The 19,578-nt window shown below is 41.7% G+C and overlaps 1 protein-coding gene across 10 annotated transcripts in view; it reads left to right on the forward strand.

The window, feature by feature from the left end:
• SEC31A (SEC31 homolog A, COPII component) overlaps positions 1 to 19,578 on the forward strand; it is a 73,319-nt gene that overhangs the window by 12,455 nt on the left and 41,286 nt on the right. For all 10 annotated transcript variants that reach the window (XM_020988411.2, XM_020988412.2, XM_020988415.2 and 7 more), the window contains exons 7-12: positions 2,135 to 2,277; positions 8,541 to 8,640; positions 11,436 to 11,597; positions 11,793 to 11,945; positions 16,266 to 16,496; positions 17,133 to 17,207. In XM_020988411.2, the coding sequence (XP_020844070.1) occupies positions 2,135 to 2,277; positions 8,541 to 8,640; positions 11,436 to 11,597; positions 11,793 to 11,945; positions 16,266 to 16,496; positions 17,133 to 17,207 (864 nt within the window). The remainder of the gene's footprint in view (positions 1 to 2,134; positions 2,278 to 8,540; positions 8,641 to 11,435; positions 11,598 to 11,792; positions 11,946 to 16,265; positions 16,497 to 17,132; positions 17,208 to 19,578) is intronic.

Consider the following 19,578-nt stretch of genomic DNA (forward strand, 5'->3'; position numbering starts at 1 on the left):
CTCATGTGTTAAATGGGGACAGTGATGTCTGTGGAACCTCATGTCTCAAGGAGATGTGATGAGATTCAGCACGTGTGGAAAGCACTTTTTTGGCAAACCGTGATGGTGTGATCTCAATGTCACTTACTGTTCTGTTAGAGAAGTAAAGATCTTCCTGTTGGAAAAAACCTCTCAGGAAATATAATTAAAAGGTTTTTGTGAGGAAGAACTTTAATAGGGGCCCAGCCAGGTTGGTGGCACTTTTGTTACTGGGGGATGCTCTTGCCTCACACGTTTAACCCCCTAATCTTTCCATCCCTCCTTTGGCCCCTAGTAGGGAATTCTGTCCTCCCTGGGTGGCTCCAAAACTTAGTTCCCCTTCTTGTAGGGGTAGGGGCAGGGAGATAGTTATAGAATAGATCTGAATGAAAACATAGCACCTAGCCATCTGGGATTGCTGCTTAGCATGTGATATTCCCCAGGCAGACAGTCCTTCAAGTTTGAGGCTTTGGAGTGTGTGTATAAAATGCATATGAATAAAGGCCTCACTTTGCCAAGTTAGAGACCTGGAAGGGATGTGTATTGAGTTCAGTTAGGATAGATATCTCCATGACACCATTAAATAGTTGTTTTTAAAAGTGTATAATTCTTTAGTTTGAACCAAGAGCTGTAGCATAAAATGCACGGGAAATCAAGTACACAGTAGACATTTTAGCATCTTCTAGAACGATGAATATTTCTTCATTTCAGGCATCTGTAATTTGGTCAGGTGTGTACCTAGGCCGTTGACGAAGCTCACAGCCCCTCTGTAACTTGGTAGATAATGTTCAAGAGTTGTTGTGGCCCAAACTATTAAATCACCCTGTGGCCAATTAGCCAAGCTGGTCCTTTGATGACAGATGCTTCATCGTTGGGCCCATGCTTGAAACCTGCCATGCCTGGTATTACCTCCTAGAGCCCGGGTGTCCCTTGCAAGTCCGTCGGGAGTCCAGCCTCACCTCTATACCGTGATGACGCTTCTAATGGAGAACATGTGGTCAGATGGACAATTTTAGATAAGCTGTTCTCAAGGACAGTTAGTTAACAACCAAAAGGATTTATGTGTTGTTCACTTTTACAAAAGAGTGAAAAAAAGTGTTTATTTAAGTCTTCTGCTATTTTTATTTCTGAAGGTGCTATATAATATTTGGAAATTTGTTGGTGGTGATTGTTTCTTTGAGTTATAAGCAAGCCTGGTGTGGTGGAAAAAGAGTTGGCCTTGAAGTCAAGAAGTTCTGGACAAGTCCCTTAAACTCTAGGTGTTCTCGGTAGTTCTTTTAAGACTATGGTTTTTTTTTAAATGAAAAGAATTTATTTTTTCGGTACTTAAACACTAAATGAGCATTTCCAGACCCTTAGAACAGAAAAAGGGGCTGTATGTGAAACTGGGAATCTCTCCTAGATACAATTTGCTTTTCTTTTAAAGTATATAGTAAGTTTGGCATGTAACTTTTTTTTTTTGATTGAAGAATTTTCTTTTTAATTAATTCATTTATTTTTAGTTTTCAACATTTGCTTTTGTAAGATTTTGAGTTTAAAATTTTTCACCCCTCCCTCCATTTCTCCTCCCCAAGATGATATGCAGTCTGATGTAGACTATACATGTATGATCACATTAAACATATTTCTGCATTCATCGTGTTGTGAAAGAAGAATCAGGACAAAAGGGAAAACCCACAACATGTAACTTTCAGATCTGTCTTGCTTATTAGTGATGCCCTCGACCTTTCCTTCTCTTACATTCTGTGTATTTTTTACAAATGTCTCAGACTATAAGTTGCAGAGACAGTGCTAATCTGGATAGCCAGAGGGAGTGCAAGCATGAAATCACGGGTCCAGTTCTTGTCCTTGTGATGAAGCAGGAAAATTCATTTTGGCCAAAAATTCTGGTCTGGGACAGGTTACCAGGTATCACGTAGATTCAGTGAAAGCATCGGAAATTAATCTTTCTGAGACTCTTAAAACTTCAATGAAAAAAGAAAGTAGTTTTTCTGTATACAGATTGGTCCTGAACTAATAGATTAATTTTGATTAATGTGTGCTAATGAAGAGATAGCCTTACTTCCAAGCTGATTTTTAGTGGGTTATTGTCCATTCTGTAATTATACATATACAGATGCATTGTTCAGGATTGGCTTGGCATCCTGATGTTGCCACCCAAATGGTTCTTGCTTCCGAAGATGACAGATTACCTGTGATTCAGATGTGGGACCTTCGGTTTGCTTCTTCCCCACTCCGTCTTTTGGAAAACCATGCAAGGTAGGGGGTGTGTGTGTGTGTGTGTGTGTGTGTGTGTGTGCGCGCGCGCACTGAACTTAGGACCTCTAACAGCGTTGTTTGTGGAATATTTGTCTTTCTCAAGTGAAAATTGTTTTTCCTTTAATTCTATTTAATTAATAGTTTGTTACAGCAAATAAAACTCCATTTCACAGATAGGTATTCACTCACTTAGAGTTTAGCCACAAATTTGGGAAGGCCTTTTTGCACCGTAGAGGGCTTGGCCAGTAATTCTGGATCTTACACAGAACCCTGCTTTCCAAATTTTGCAGAGAAGCTGGAGTTTGAGGTAACTTTTTCAGTTGTTATATTAACAGCATATAAATGTTCAGTTTTTGCTTGTTTGATCCAACTTATATTTTTATTGTATTGGCCTTGGTTGGAAAACATAGACTAGAAATTTTTTGCAGCTTCCTTTTTGTGCATCTTCCTCTCTAGTTTCTGATTGATTATCTACCACCCTCTTTTAAAAAAAATTTTATTAATTTATTTTGATTTATCAGCAATCACTTCCATGTGCTTTTGAGTTGAAAATTTTTCTCCCCCTTCCTCTCCCCCACCCTCCCCAAGATGGCGCACAATCTGATATAGGCTTTACATTTACATACCCATTAAACATCTTTTCACATTAGTGAAGTTGTAAGTAAAAATTAAAACCACTAGGAGGAACCGTCAGAAAGATGAAACAAAACTCAACAGAAGGTAAAAATAAGTGATAGCGATTCGACTTCCATAGTTCTTTCTTTGGATGTGGACAGCATTTTCCATCCCAAGGCCTCTGGAGATGTCTTAGATCCTTGTAATGCTGAGAAGGGTTCAGTTTAACAATATTAGTCATCGCATAACGTGGCTGTTATTGTACCACCCTCTTTCTAGTTACCTAGGCTTACAGTTCTTGTCTCTTCATTCTCCCTTCATCCTACACACTCGATTATGGTCAGATCCTGTCATGCCTCCTTCTATGCTATCTCTTCCATCCTCTTCTCCCTACTCATATGATCATGACTCTTGTTTGGGTCCTCTTCATCATTTAACTGGACTAATTACGTAGCTTTCTGATCTGATTTCCTGCCTTAAGTCTCTCCTTGCTCCACATTTCATATAGTTGCCAAAGTGACTTTCCTGAAGTGCATGGCTCACCACATCGCTCCTCTGTTCAGTAAACTCCAATGGCTCCCTCTTAGCTCTAAGCTTTCTTGTTTAGATTTTAAAACACTCGATAATCTGGTTCTGGCATTCGTTTGTAACCTTATCATCATTATTACCTTCCTGCACTCTCTTGTGGTCCAGCCACACTGGCCCTCGGGCTTTTCCTCGCACAGGGCACTGTTTCCTGACATTGGCATCATCTTCCTTCTTTGAATGCTCCGCCTCCTCATCTCTGCCTCTTAAAATAACTTGTATCCTTCAGAACTGCTCATGCAGCCCCTGTACCAGGCCTGTGCCGCGTGCCAGAGGATTTCCTCTACATACAAAGGATGTGTTCTCTGCAGGCCATAGTGCTCTTTTCGAGCGGCCAGAGGGCCATAGGTTGTGCAGGCCTGGCCTATGCCAGGCCTTTCCTGGCGCCCTCCTCTCAGAGCTCCTCTTCCTCCTGATTGACCTCGTATCTAATTTTTCTGTTCCTGTCTCCTCTGACCCAAGGCAAGCAAGCCTCATTTGTGGCTTTGTTTAGCCCCTGCTGGCGCAGGCCTGGCGTTTTTAGTTTGGTTCTTTGTGTTGCTTTGACTTCTTTGCCTTCATCATTTGTCTTTTGCTTTTCAGTGTTGGTTCAGGGTATACAGGATTTTCTGAATTCCGTTTCTCATGTTTGTTTTGTTGTTGCCCTTGACAGGGAATGCAGTGTTCTTGTTTTCGGTTGTCCCTCCTGGCTAGAGATGGATGTAATCTTCCAAAGTCTGCACTAGGTTTCACAGACTTGTGCTCTGGTCCCTTTTGACAACCATACTTAGGAGTATTCTTGGGTGTCTTGAACTTTCCCCTTGGAGGCCTTTCTGTGGCAGCACATGCTGCCCCATCCAGCACCTGAATGTTTGTATTCTCGGATGTTTTGGGAGGGTGTGTTTGTTCATGGCGGCTGCGGCTGAAAGTAGTTAGGCGACTGGATTTTTGCCATCAAACCCCAAAAGCGCTTTGAAAATATGTTCTTTATGCGTGTGTTTCCTTTTCAGGATCATTCAGAGCACTGCCATTTTCCCATCTTTTTTATCATTAGAGAGCACTTTGGGAGTGTCAGTCAGTCTTCAGCGAGCATTTATTAAGTGCTTACTGTGTGCCAGCTGCTCTCCTAAGTTCTGGGAATACAAATCAAATCATAAAGAGAGACAGTCCCTGTCCTCAAGCAGGCTGGCTTCTAATGGGGGTCAACAGTATATAAAAAGGAACTGAAAATGGGATGGAGAAGGAAAAGGTCAGGGCTCCCAGGATGACATCTGCAGCCCAGGCCTCCTCCTTAAATGGAAGTTCTGGGAGGAAATAGCCAGTTAGAAGAGGAGGCTTGAAGGGAGGAGATTACTTCTATTGCTTTTATTAAGTGCAGGTTTCTAGTATTTTCAGGTTCTTTCTTTTTTTGCTTTTTTGGTGAGGCAGTTGGGGTTAAGTGACTTGCCCAGGGTCACACAGCTAGTGTCAAGCGTCTGAGGCAGAATTTGAACTCAGGTCCTCCTGATTCCAAGGCCGAGCTGTATGCATTGTGCCACTTAGCTGCCCCTATTTTTAGGTTGTTAAGATTTACATTAACGCCTTATTTTCCACTCCTATTTTATCCAGTCTTGACTTGAGTAGGAAGTTGTTGATTATAATTGATCTGTAGCACGTTCTTTAGCTTGTAGTTTGGGTTATCGTTGACAGAAAGCAGTATGATGTTAGTGCGTAGAAGTGTTAAGATCTCTTTCCAGTTTTTATGATGTTATATACTGGTGCATATATAAAAGCATTCCTGTGTCTTCTGTCCTTTTTATGTGACTCATGGTTTGCTCACTTTGGAGGTCAGTGCCATCTGCACAAAAGCATTTCTAGCAGGCCGGGGTCCTGGTATTTGGGTTTTATTTTGATGTATCTTGCCATCATGTGGAATCAGAACATGAAGAAGTGCCCCTTGATTTGCTGATCTCCATGTTAAAAGCTGATCGTTGTTGAAGTTTCAAATATGGCCAGTCTATAACCTTGTGAGGCCCCATCTATTTCTTTTTTTTTATTTGTTTGTTTTTGTTTTTGTTTTTATTTTGACTAGGCAGTAGGGTTAAGTGACTTGCCCAGAGTCACGCAGCTGGTGAGTGTTGTATGTCTGAGACTGAGTTTGAACTCAGGTCCTCCTGAATCCAGGGCTGGTGCTCTATCCACTGCGCCACCTAGCTGCCCCTGTGTATTTCTTAGATACCCAGGGGCACTTGTGTCATATTGGCCCGGGTTCTAACCCAATCTGTCTTACTGTGGGAGCCCAAGTGATTACTCTTTGAGGATTCTTGCCAAGTTTTTCCAGTCCCCAGGGCTCAAAGAGTCTGTGCTATAAATCATTTTTGCATGACATTCTTTTACTTTAAAAAGAAATTATATTTTATTTTTTCAGTTAATCAAGTCTGCCTCTTTTCTTACTTCTGCTCACCTCCATGTAATTGAAAAAGAAAGAAAAGCAAGGCACTTGCAAAAAATAAAGATAATAAAGAAAAGAGAAACCTGCATTGACCATGTTCAAAAAATATATATGTCTCAAGCCACAGTGTGATTCTGTTACCTCACTGTCAGGACGTGGAGAGCGTGTTTTATCTTGATTCCTCTGGAATCATGTTTGGTCATTGTGTTGAATAGAGTTCTTAAGTCTTTCAAAATTGTCTGTCTTTCCATTATTGTCATATAAATTATCCTCCTGGTTTTATTCACTTTGCTTTGCGTTCATATAAAACTTCCCAGATTTCTCTGTAACTATTCCCTTCATTTCTTATAGCACAAGCATATTCCATCACATTTGTATCATATCATAATGTGTTCATTCAGTCCCTAATAGATGAGTGTCACCTCAGTTTCCAGTTCTTTGCCCCCACAAAAAGAGCTGCTATAAATATTTATTTACGTGTGGTCCTTTTCCTCTTTGTTGTACAGGCCTGCTAGTGCTATCATGGGGTCAGAGGGTGTGCAGTTTAGTAACTTTTGGGGGGGTGGTTCTGTCTTGCTTTGAAAAGTGGCTGGACTAGTTCACAGCTTCACCAATGGTGCATTAATTTCCTTCCCCCCAGTAACCTCTCCAGTTTGTGATTTTCTTTTTTTGTCAACATTGTCAACCTGGGTGTGAGGTGAAAACTCAGAGTTGTCTTAATGTGTATGTCTGCAGTCATTGGTGATTTGGAACATTTTTTGTATGACTTTTGATAGCTTAGATTTCTTTCTCTGAAAACTTTCTATTCATATCCTTTGAGCATTTATCAGTGGGGAATGGCTGTCATTGTTATATATTTGAATCATTTCCCTATATATCATAGAAATGAGGCCTTTATTACAAAAACTTTGTGCAAAGATGTTTTTGGGGGGGAGCAATATCTTTTTAATTTCATATAATCAGAGTTACCTAGTTTATTTTCTGTGTTTGCCTCTTGTTTGATTTAGAATACATGTCTTAGAAGAGGACAATTTAGAGTTGAAGTGCCGCCCCACGGGCTTAAGCTGGGGAAGAAAGGAGAAGGCCAGGGATGCCTGGGAAAGTACTGAGGGATTTGAGGTCAGGCTTTGGGGATTACAAGGCAGAGGAAGAGGAGGAATGACAACACACTGTGATCAGATAGTGGAATTTCAGAGCTCATGAACATGGCAGTGGTGCTTCTGTGTAATGGCAAGATCTGGGGTGTGACCATCTCTGTGTGGCTGGAGGAGACGTCTTGGGAAATCTTGTTATTGGGTTCTGCTGTGTATATGGAAACTCCCACTTTATTTGGTGTTTGTTAAGTTCAGAATGCAAAGTAAATTTTTAAAACTGCATCTCCTTACCCCATAGCCAGCTATGATCTATGCATTTTCTAATTTTTTTATTGTATGATTTTTAATATCGATCTCACTTATCTATTTAAACTTTATTGTAGAATATGGTATAAGTTGTTTGTCTGAGCCTAATTCATGCCAGACTCTTCCACCTTTCCCAGAAGTTTTCTTTAACTCATAGGTGTTTTTTAAAAAAATTTTTTTAAGGTATTTCTTTCCTAAGTAACTTATGTTGGCCAGTTTTTGTTGAATGCTGGGTAATTGAGTTCCATTATTTTTGATTCTCTGTGGCCTAATCTCTTCCATTGATCTGCCTCTTTATTTTCTAACCAATACCAAATGGTTTTGATGACTACTGTTTTCTGCTATAGTTTGAGGTCAGGAATTTCTATTCCCACTTTTTTTTGGTGCCTTTTTTTCATCATTTCCCTTGATATTCCAGATCTTTTATTTTTCCAAATGAATTGTTATTATTTTACCAAGTTCTATAAAATATCCCTCTGAGGACTTGATGGGGGCATAGCATTTCGGTTGTAAATGAACTTTGGTAGTGCTGCCCTTTATAGTTTGTTACCGTGGCTCAGCCGTCCTCCAGCTGTTTCAGTTCTTTGTTTCTTTGGGAGCGCTTGGGAATTGGCGCCTGCTTTGGATTGCTTTTGGTTTTTCTTATCTACTCTGTTCCAGTTTTCTGTTTTTTCACTGGTAGGCAGTTTTTCTTTAGGAGTTTGGTGGTAAAGAAAGATGAGCTATAGGATAATCAGAGATGAGGCTAGAAAGGGCTGAAGATGGTAGCATGGTTGAAAGCACACTGGCATTTGGGACAGAATACCTGTATTCAAATCCTGCCTCCTCTGTTTACCACTTGCTAGGTCTTGGTCATATCACTGACCCTTCCTATGGCTCGACTTGTCATCTGCAAAGTGAGGGATGGTTTCTGAGATCCCTTCTGGCTATAAGCTGTGGTTGAAGATGAATGAGATGGGGAAGGAAGAATTTTAGTGGCACGCTCCCAGAGGATACCCAAAGAAATGGGATCCTGGGAACACGTACGGGGGGCGGCTTTGAACAGAACTGGCTTTTGTCAGAGATTAGAGTAATTAAATAGAGAAAGTGGAATGATGGTAAGGGGTGTCACCAGAAGGAAGAAAAAGTCGTAAACTCTTCATTATTTTGCACACATAAAGAGTTAGGAAAATAGTTGATTTTTTTCCTCTGAAACACTTGGTCTAATTACACTTAAAAATTTCTTTCCTCTCTCACCTTCTGTCCCTCTGCAGAGGAGTTTTGGCCATCGCCTGGAGCATGGCAGATCCTGAGTTACTGCTGAGCTGTGGAAAAGATGCCAAAATTCTCTGCTGCAATCCCAACATGGGAGAGGTATGGCAGGGAATAGTGTTTTTAAACTTGCTTTCCCCAAGGTGGTGCTGTTTTGTTCCTCTCTAAAGGAGAAATTCTCTATACTGATTATTTTGTATGTTACATTGAAGGCTGGTTGAAAGTAATGTAGAGATGTGGGTGAATTTTTATACTCAAGAAAAATTTTATCATGAATGTCATCTGGGCACTATTGTTTCACTTAGAAGTTAAAACAATATGTAGAACAACTCATTGTTCTTATAAATCTTGTTAAATTGTTTTTCTTCTTATTAATCTTACTAAAGATTAGTTAATGTAATACCACATTACTAATAAAATAAATACTCCTTTTATATGAAGGCAGTGAGACCAATTTCTGTGTTAGACATATGGAAATATCACATTCTTTATATCACATAAATTAGGTACCCAGTGTCACCTTGTTCAAAGCCAGTTTTTAAAATTTATTTTGAAGAGTTTATCACTTTGTAAGTTATTTAGAAATTGTCATATTAACTTAATTTTTAAAATAAGTTAATTGGGGGAAAAAAAGCCTAGACATACCTTCCTTGATTTAAAAAGACATACTTAGAACAAAGATCTATCCGTCCTTGACCAGTCTGCATCAGTTATACACGGAGGGGGGTTCAGTGGAGAAGTGGATACTAAGTGCAGCTGGTAGTGACGTGGCCTGCTGTGCTGGCCATAACAAGGAATCCACGTCTCCTTCTGGGGCCTGTGGAAGGGAGGCCTTGGCTGGTGACGGTCATAGATGGTCGAGAGGGAGACGGCTTCGTTAGATGTGAAAGATGACTTTAAGTTCCTTGAAGTTCTCAGATTTTAAATTTCATGTAAGTGCAATGTATTTTAATGTTTTACTTGTCTGTGGTAAAAGGCTAAGATTACTTTCAAGATAGCTAATATAAAGGAATAAAAGCTAGTGTTTACGTAACACTCGAAGATTTGCAAAATGCTTCACATGTTATTTCATTTTATCCTCCAAACGACTCTGTGAGGTAGGTGCCATTCTTTATTCCCATTCTACAGATGATGAAACTGAGGCCAAAAGAAAGTAAGGGATTTGTACAGGTCACACAGATAGTGAATGAGGCAGGATTTGAACTCAGGTGCTGCTCATTCCATGTCCTGCGCTCTACCACTATACCCAGCCTTATTATTGCCATTATTAATGTGGGTTTTTGTAGTACTAATAATATTTGTTTATTTCCTTCCTGGTAGCCTCTCCCTGACATATGACCTCTGTTGAGAAGCCTCATGAATTTTGTTTTTACTAAAGTAATATTTTTAACACTAACAATGGTTTTATAGTAACTATATGGTGTCATGTAGTAAATACAAGGTGGAATAATAGTAGAAATCACCCCATTGGATTTTAATTATATGCTGTTAATATCAAAACTGGCTATTTGTCTATTTAATTTTCTAATTAATATCAGAATTGGTTATTTGTCTATTTGATTTTCTAATTTGGGAATTTTCATGTGAAGCAGAAAACACTTTAGATGGGGGGTGGGGGAGGTAGAGTAGTCTTGGAGAGAAAATAGGTTTCTGAAATCATATTAAATTTTGCCTAATACAATTTAGAGACAAAATCTTGTGAATCCCAGTCCTCTCCAGATATGGAAAGAACAATTTGACTTATTTTTCAGTAGTGTAACTTACTAATATGACTTGCACTATCATTAAAACCATCAGTTTACTCCTGAGGAAATTAGAAAAATACTGTAGATATGGATGTGATTTTAGATGGATATAAATAGATATTTGTCATAGCCAAATCAGCCATTTTAAGCATGAAAGATGTGCAGTTTCATTAAACTTTTAAAAACTCTGTACACTTAATCCCATGGAGAACAGTGACCATCACCTTGGTGTGAATTGACAGTGCATGTGATGTTAGAAGCTGGTATTACCAGCTATGTCCTGTACTTTTTTTTTTTTTTTGGTAAGGCAGTTGGGGTTAAGTGACTTACCTAGGGTCACATAGCTAGTAAGTGTCAAGTGTTTGGTCTGAGGCCTGACTCCAGGGCTGGTGCTTTGTCCACTGCGCCACCTAGCTGCCCCAATTTATTTATTTATTTGCAAGGTAGTTGGGGTTAAGTGACTTGCCCAGGGTCACGCAGCTAGTAAGTATTATATGTCTGAGGCCTGATTTGAACTGAGGTCCTCCTAACTCCAGGGCCAGTGCTGTATCCACTGCGCCACCTACCTGCCCCTCTGTATTTCTTTTCTTGCTCTCTTCTCCAGGAGCCCGGGTCTTTGTGTCAGCCAGATTGTAGTATCATTTTATGTCTTGAATGAGGGAAGAAGTACAGAAGGGTGTATATTTCTCTTACCTCATAAGTAGAGGGTTATATCAGCCTTGGATCTTTTTTTGATCTTTTTTTTTCATTCATTGCTTGAGATTATTTTTAAGACTGTAAATAATCTAGAATCTAAATGAAATTGATGTCATGTTGGCAAATAAAGACCCAAGTGGGCCTATAATCATATTCCTACTATAATACCTAATTTTTCCTTTTTTGCTTTCATCATCTCCTATAAGTAAATGCTGAAAACATTCAGTTTTTGAGATTTGCAGAAATGTACTGTTAATTTTTATGTAGAGACCTCCTTACTTGTCTCATTCCTGGAATGTTTATGCATTGATTATCGTAGCAGTAAATATGCTCTGTGTGACAGTTCCAAGGACTTAGTTGAAGAGACTTTCTAAATAAGTGTGTTATTTGTCTGTTGGCTGGGCCTGGTTATAGAGTGATAATACTATTTCCTGATTTTGGGGGGGGTGGGTCTAGGTGCTGTATGAACTTCCCACCAACACACAGTGGTGCTTCGATATCCAGTGGTGTCCCCGAAACCCAGCCATCCTCTCCGCTGCTTCCTTCGACGGACGCATTAGCGTCTACTCTATCATGGGAGGGAGCGCAGACGGCCTGCGGCAGAAGCAGGTCGACAAGGTAGGAGAAGTCTGGAATGTTGTTCAAGGATCTAGTTTTCCTTCCTTCAGAGGAGCTTGAAAGCAATTCTGATTAAAAAATAAAAGTAGATAATGCTGATTATGAAGGACCACTTCAGGTTTTTCTAGATCACATGAAGTGTATGATGCCTAGCAGAAATGAATTTTTGCATTGTTTTCCTTTTTTTTTGTTAAGCTCTCGTCATCGTTTGGGAACCTTGATCCCTTTGGCACAGGACAGCCCCTTCCCCCGCTGCAACTCCCACAGCAAACCCCTGCACAGGCTGTCGTGCTGCCTTTAAAGAAGCCGCCGAAGTGGATCAGGAGGCCTGTGGGGGCTTCATTTTCGGTATGTTGGTTTTGCTTATGTGGACTGTCTGAGGGTAAGATTGGTTGAGAAGGGATTTTTCTCAGTGAAGTGTCCTTTCGGGATGGAGAGGGTACAGGATTTCAGAGTTCCTGCGATTAAAGAAGCTTCCCAGTGACCAGGACTGTTGATGGGGCTCGAGAGGAAAGGAACACGGGTAAATCAGGGCACAGGTAGGGGGTGCGTGGTGATGGCCAGTTCACCAGTGACCTCGTAGTCCTTGGTTTGGAATCTCTGGCTAGTGTTGTAGAAGAAACTAGGTGTAAGGAGTCCTGCGCTAATTTCTCCTTGACATGCTTTGTGATTTTGAGTTAAGATAGTATGTTCAGATACTATAAAATCGCCATACAAAGTTCTTCACTCTTCCACAGGTTGTTATGATATAGATCCAATCACATCTTGAGTGTATGTAAAGATTTTTAGGGTAGCTCTGGAAATAGCATAGTTATAGGGTATCCTAGGTCCTCTGACCCAGGGCCCCACAGCATTATGCAGTAATACCCCTTTCATGTCTGATGTTTGTGTTTTATTTAGTATTTTATTTTCCCTAGTTACACGTAAAAACTTTTTTAATATTCATTTTGAAGTTAAAACAATTTTGAACATCCATTTGAGTTCCATATTCTCTCCCTGTCTCCCCGTGCCCTCATTGAGAAGGCGAGCAGTTTGGTACAGGTAGTACCTGCGTGTGATGTAGGTGCCGCTGACCCCTGTCGCCTTCTCCCCCAGACCAGCTCCTCTTCAGGACTTTCATGGTGCTGTGGGGTCGCCTTCATGCCCCATGTCTGTTAGCACAGCGCCGGCACGCGGCGAGTGCTGAAGAAGTGCCTCCTGACCTGCTGGTGGCGGGCCTGTTTCTAGTTATTTTGGTTCTCAAAACCTCGATGTCATCTCTGGCCTCTTTCCTGCTCATGCCTCCTGCCTGCAGTTAATTATTCACCACGTCCTGTTTTTTCAGGTCAGGGGCACCCCTTCCTTTGCTGTCCCGTAACAACCCTCATTCAAGCTCACCTCTGCTCATTGCTGGGCTCCCTGTGGTCTCTTTCCTTGTTCCTTTTCACCTTTCACTGCAGCCTGATTGTCTCGTTGAAACAAAGTGCGTCGACAGACATCTAACATACACTTCCCGGAGCGTGTCATGTACCTGTTCTGAGGCTGCGGGTTGACCTGCTGTCACACCGTGCCGGGGGTGGGGGAACCGTAGAGAATCGAGCTCTGCCCCTGCCTGAGAAGGAGCTACCAGCCTTTGCCCGAAAATCTCTACTGAAGGGAGGCCTCTAGCTCCCAAGGCACCCCACTCCCGTTTAGCTTAGGTCTAGTTCTTAGGCAGGTCAAAAAGAATGTCAGCTCCTTGAGGGCAGGGACTAGTTTGTTTTTGTCTTTGTCTCCCCAGCATCTGTGACAGGTTTTGGCACATAGTAGGTATTTAATAAATGCGTCTTGAGAGTGATAGCTCTCTGACCCCCACCTATTCTTCCAGCCTTATTTCCCGCTGCTCCCTCTGTATGTTCACTCTAGTCAAACACTGCCTGTACTTGGAGTTTTCCGGGATGCCTTTCCTCCTCCTGGAAGGGCCTTCCTGATAATAACTGACATTTACATAACACTTACATTCCATTCCCATCCTTTCCCCACTTGTCAGAATCCTGGTTTTCCTGCTGACCTTCCCCTTTAAGTCCCATTCCTATTGTGAAGTTTTCTCAGGGATCTCTGGCCTCCAAACTCCTGTACTTCAGGGATCACAAAGAGGACCCTTTCTTCAAAGACAAGTCATGCCAGATTGACCTCATTTCCTTTTTGGACAGGGTTGTTAAATTGGCTGGCCAGGGGCATTCGGCAGATGGCGGTTACCTAGATTTTTACGAAGCATTTGGTAAACTATTTCATGCTATTTTAGTGAGAAAGGTATGAACTGAGATGAAATAGTGAAGTCAGATCAAGTCACTAGGCCCTTATTAAGCACCTACTATATGCCAAGGACCTCCTAAGAGCTGAGGATACAAAGGATGGAAAAAACGGTCTCCACCCTTAAAAAACACACAGCCAGTACAGTCAGGTACATGGGAGAGCTGGTTGAGTGGCTAGCCTCAGCTTTGTCTTAATAGCCCAGTGTTGTTAGGAGGTTGAAAGCGGAGTGCCCCGCTGGGATCTGAGTATGGTTTCTAGGTTGTCTGACATTTGTGTCAGTGATTTGGCTAGAGACCTGGATGAAATGCTCATCTCAGTGCAAATTACACAGAGCTGATAGGGGATGATCACTCTCACCCAGGGATGGTCAAGACTGGAAAAAATCTTTGTAGGTTAGAGTACTGGGAGCAGTCTAATCAGATGAAATGCAGTTGAGAAGAGTGTAAAATGTTAGACTTGGGTTCAGAAAAGTAACTCTGCAGCCCTGGCTGGAATGACTAAGGCAGCACTTTGAAAAGATCTAGGGTTTTGACAAACTGCAGCGAGTTCAGTCTGGGGCGAATGAATGGGGCTGCCCCCACAGCCAGGGCTGGCTGGAGCCTCATGAAGAGTGGGCCGTTGTTCCTCTGGGCTCTGCTCTGGTGAAGTGCCACGCTTTAAGAAGGACATTGACAAAGTGGAGAATGCCGAGTACGTGTCATGAGGATTAGTTGGCAAACTGGAGATGATTAGGCCAGAGAAGAGAAGCCTCAGAGGGTTCTGATAACTGTCATGAGCATGTGAAGGTCTGTGCAGTGAGGAGGGGTAGCCTTGTTCTGGGGGCTGCCGAGGGCAGAACCAGGAGCGGTGGAGGAAGACTCAATGTCAGGAGAAGCATCCTCAGATGAGGGTTAGCCCAGGGCAGGATGGCTGCCCCTGTCTGGGAGCTGGAAGCAGAGGCAGGATGGCTGCTTGTCAGGGGTTATGTTGGGATGAGATAGCTCCTCTGGGCCCTTCCCAATCTAAGATCCTATCCGTCTGGGCCACTTAGGTGGCCCTTGATGAGTATTCTCTTGTCTTCCCTTTTCTTTATGTGTGTGTGGCTTCCCTAAGGAAGTCCCAAGTTCCTTTTGGAAACCATACTATGTGCACATATTGGGTTCTCGATAAACATTTTCTGATGGTCTGTGTTTGTGTAAAGAGCTTTGTAATCCTGGTACGTTAATAAGCAGATTTTGATGTGTTTGCTGCTTGCCTGGCACTCAGAAGTTTAGTTTCAGTCAAATTGAATTGTTTGCCCAATTAATAAATGTTCAAAGAATATGAACAGACAGTTCTCAGATGAAGGAATTAAAGCCACCTATAGTCATATGAAGAAATGCTCTAAATCATTATTGATTAGAGAAATGCAGATCAAAACAACTCTGAGGTACTACGTCACACCTATCAGATTGGCCGACATGACGAAACAGGAAAATGATAAATGTTGGAGATGATGTGGGAAAATTGGAACACTACTAATGCATTGTTGGTGGGGTTGTGAAATGATTCAGCTATTTTGGAGAACAATTTGCAGCTATGCCCAAAGGGCTATAAAAATGTGCATACCCTTTGCCCCAGCAATAGCACTTCTATTCTAGGGCTATATCCCAAAGAGATCATACAAATGGGAAAAGGACCCACATGTACAAAAATATTCATAGCAGCTCTTTTTGTGGTGGCAAAGAATTGGACATTGAGAGGATGCCCATCAATTGGGGAACGGCTGATCAAGTTGTGGTATATGAATGTAATGGAATACTTTTGTGCTATAAGAAATGATGAGCAGGCTGACTTCAGAAAAACCTGGAAAGGTGTTTATGGTCTGATGCTGAGTGGAGTGAGCAGAACCAAGAGGGCTTTGTACACAATAACAGCCACGTTGTGAAATGACTAATATTGATAAGCTTAACCCTTCCCAGCAATACAAGGATTGAAGACCTCTCCAGAGGCCTCGTGATGGAAAATGCTATCCATATCCGAAGAAAGAACTATGGAAGTTGAATCGCTATCATTTTTCCTCTTCTGTTGAGTTTTGTTTCCTCTTTCTGATGGCTTCTCCTATTGGTTTTAATTTTTACTTACAACATCACTAATGTGAAAGTATATTTAATAGGAATGAAAATGTATAGCCTATATCAGATTGTGCGCCATCTTGGAGAGGGTGGTGGGGAGGAAGGGGGAGAAAAATTTCAAACTCAAAAGCATATGGAAGTAATTAAAATCAAAATAAATTAATAAAAACTTTTAAAAAATTGAATTGTCTGAGCTCCACATTTACATGTCCAAAGTTCTTAGGAACCTGCTAGGGAAAATGATTGTACTTTTTCTTTATTGTCGTGTTTAAGCAAGTTCTTCTTCCTGGTCCTTTTATAGTTTGGAGGCAAGTTGGTGACGTTTGAGAACGCGAAGCTGCCGCTGGGAGCAGAGCAGCAGGTGCAGCGCCACCAGGTGCACGTCAGCCAGGTGGTCACTGAGAAAGAGTTCCTCCTGCGCTCCGAGTACCTCCAGCAGGTCGTGCAGTCCCAAGGCTTTGTCAGCTATTGCCAGAAAAAAATCGATGCTTCGCAGATGGACTTCGAGAAGAATGTGTGGTCTTTTTTGAAGGTAAAGCCGACCTTCCTGTTCATTCTTGTGTCATCTCCACTTAGCTGATGGCTGGTGACCTTGAGCAGACCCATTGATTCCCCATTCTGCCTTCCTCATAGCGACTGTTCAACAAACGACTCGAAGGGATCAAGAAAATCCCCAAAGTTAGAATTTTAGGGAACCTTGTGAATGACTCAGAACTTTGGGGGGACACGTCCAGAGTGTGGGTGCTAAGCCCTGCTTTGCGTTTTCTTGTGAGATTTGCTTTTGAATTACGTAATTCAGTATTGAATGGGGAGAGAGGAGGTGGTTCAGGAAGTAATTTTATAGTTCTGTTTTTTTGTGTTTTGTCAAGTGTCAGAGAAAATGCTTTGCTTAACTGGGGGGTTGTTCTCCACAGCTTTTGGGCCAACATTTTTTTTGCCATTATTTCCCTGCAGCATCTTCTTTCTTCAAGCCTGATTAATAGTTCCTTAATGGACGTGTATATTTGATACATAGATTTAAAGAAAAATGATTAATGCCTTTTGTTTATCCATTGCAGTTGATTTTAGACACTTAAAAAGATGTGATGTGGCATTAGATTGGCTTTCATGAAAACAAAGATTTTTAAAAACTGATTTTAATTTGATGTTGTGTTTTATTTCCTCAAAGGTAAATTTTGAAGATGATTCTCGTGGAAAATACCTTGAACTTTTGGGATACAGGAAAGAAGACCTGGGAAAAAAGGTATATATAATAAACAACTCTAAAAAGATGTACTAAGACTTAGGTAACATTGAAGTCAGAGAGCGTTTTGTTGTGTCTCATTAAGTGAGGCACAGATCAGAAGTTTCTTTACTCTTGGTGTTTGCCGCCAGCCATCACGGAGAGGCTCTCCAGTGGAGAGTCCAAACGGAGGAGGGATTTCCAAAAAGGCTGCCGTCCTTTTGTGTGCAGATGATGGCGTTGGTCTGATTATTCCTAATGGGGTCTGTGATCCTTCCTGAGAGTTGGAATCTGAGCTTCCAGACAGGAGAATCCGAGTGAGTGAGTGGACAGTGCAGTCAGTGGCGGTCCGGCGGCTCCCGTAGCTTGAGCAGATGCTCCTTGGCTAGTTAGTTGGCTATCATTAAATCCAAGAAGAGGACTGGGCAGGACTGCCTTTGGGAAACCACACAGTGCTTTGAATGACCTCAGACTTCTCCTTGAAATAAGGTATCTGCTTCACACCATTATTCTTGGCACAAGAGAGCCATGTGTCAGTCATAAGTAAACTTCAGTAAAGAATTGTACAAAAAGCATCTTGTGCAGAGTCCATCAGACGAGGGGCGGCTAAGCGGTGCAGTGGGTAGAGCACTGGCCCTAGGGTCAGGGGGACTTGAGTTCAAATGTGGCCTCAGACCCTTAGTAGCTGTGACCCGGGGCATGTCACTTAACCCTGATTGTTTCTCCCGGCCCCCCCCCCCCAAAAAGTCACGAGACAGATATGAGTGGACAAGGAGGTGGGCCAGTCAGCCAGCTGATGTGGAGCATGCATGGTCTGCACACTCCACTGGTATGCCTGCAGGGGTTTTAAAAAATAAAACATTATTTAAATTATTTTAAAAGATTATTGATGTAATTTACATCACAAATATTAATGACAAGAGGTCTCTTGTCATAAAATAAAACAGTTAAGGAAAACTGATGATGCAGGGACCCCATCTGAAGGTGCTTGCAACATTCCACACTTGCAGCACCTCCCACTTCTTTAAAAAAATTTTTTCAGGTGAACAGAAGCCTCTTTTTTCTTCTTCCTACCCTTTATAACACTGGGGGAAAAAAAGAGAGAAAAGGAAGAGCCCTTTTTTAATTAGCTGTGCACAGAAATGTGTATTTCACACCTTAAGTCCATCACCTTTGTCGTAGATAGCACATTTTGTCACTGGTCCTCTGGGATCACGAATGGCTGTTGTATTGATTGTCCTTTCTACAGTTATCCAGTATTTACAATTTTGCAGTGTTGAGATTGAAATAAAGATTTTTGAAAGGGTAAAAGTCACATGGGAGGAGAGGGTATGAATGAGTGAAAACCAGCGTGATTAGGAGAACTGTATGTGGGAGAGCTGTATCCATTGAAGTGCTGCAGCTGATGGGTTGTAGAAGGTTTAAACATAAGGTTGTTTGAAATTCACACACGCAGATTCCTAATCAGGAAAACCACACAGGAAATAGCATTCTGGTTTTGCATCCCTGTAAGGAGGAGTAGAGGTGCTAGCTGATGGCAGGTCTGTGTACTGCTGTCGCCCCACTAGCAAGGCATTCCTGAAGCTGTCATTCTTTTCTCTTGGCTGTGTTTCACCTTCCAGGGCCTTTGGAAACTTGGTTTGTATTTCAGGTTTGAAAGCTTTAGAACAGATTTGCATCCCTCCCCACATTACCAAACCCCTTTTCGCTTGCTGGTGTCCTGTCATCGAGGTGGCAGAGACTGTGTCTTCGTGGCTTCTCTGGTTTTGCTCATTATCTGAGTAAATTAATCAGTCCTATACTTTATCCTTTCTAATTAATGAAAATGCCACAGTGGTGTGTGCATTTTTCCTGCTCTTTTACATTCCAGACCCTCATTGCTCCTGACAGCTCTTCACTATGTTCAGTTAATAGACTAACGGGTGCTTGGAGGTGTTGTCGGGGAAGGATGAATGGGTGATTTTTGAGGCTAACATTGTTAGCACGCCAGCTATTCCGTAACAAGTGTTTGTAATATGTATTATTGGCAGTACTTGGTGGTGAAATGATAGAATGGGTGAAATTTTCTTTTATTCCTGACATAAGAATTTGCAGTCTGAGACAGGATGTCAGCAGCAGCATGTTTAGTGTGGAAAAGACCTTCAAAGTTTAAAGAAAAAAACGAAAAGTAGAAAAGGAAGTAATAGAGAAGAATTTTCTGGTTGTCCATGTCCTTGCATCTTAGAGCTTTTTTGATGTCCTTTTCCTCTGAACCCGGAGGATGTCTTTTGCTGCAAACCCACCCGTGCTGGTGTGCCTTATTTGTTTTTTGGCTAGGCAGTGGGGTTAAGTGACTTGCCCAGGTCACACAGCTAGTAAGTGTTATGTTTCTGAGGTCGGATTTGAACTCACA

This window comes from Phascolarctos cinereus, unplaced genomic scaffold (assembly GCF_003287225.1).
Source record: "Phascolarctos cinereus isolate Bilbo 61053 unplaced genomic scaffold, phaCin_HiC Scaffold_9;HRSCAF=440, whole genome shotgun sequence".
Lineage (NCBI taxonomy): Eukaryota > Metazoa > Chordata > Mammalia > Diprotodontia > Phascolarctidae > Phascolarctos > Phascolarctos cinereus.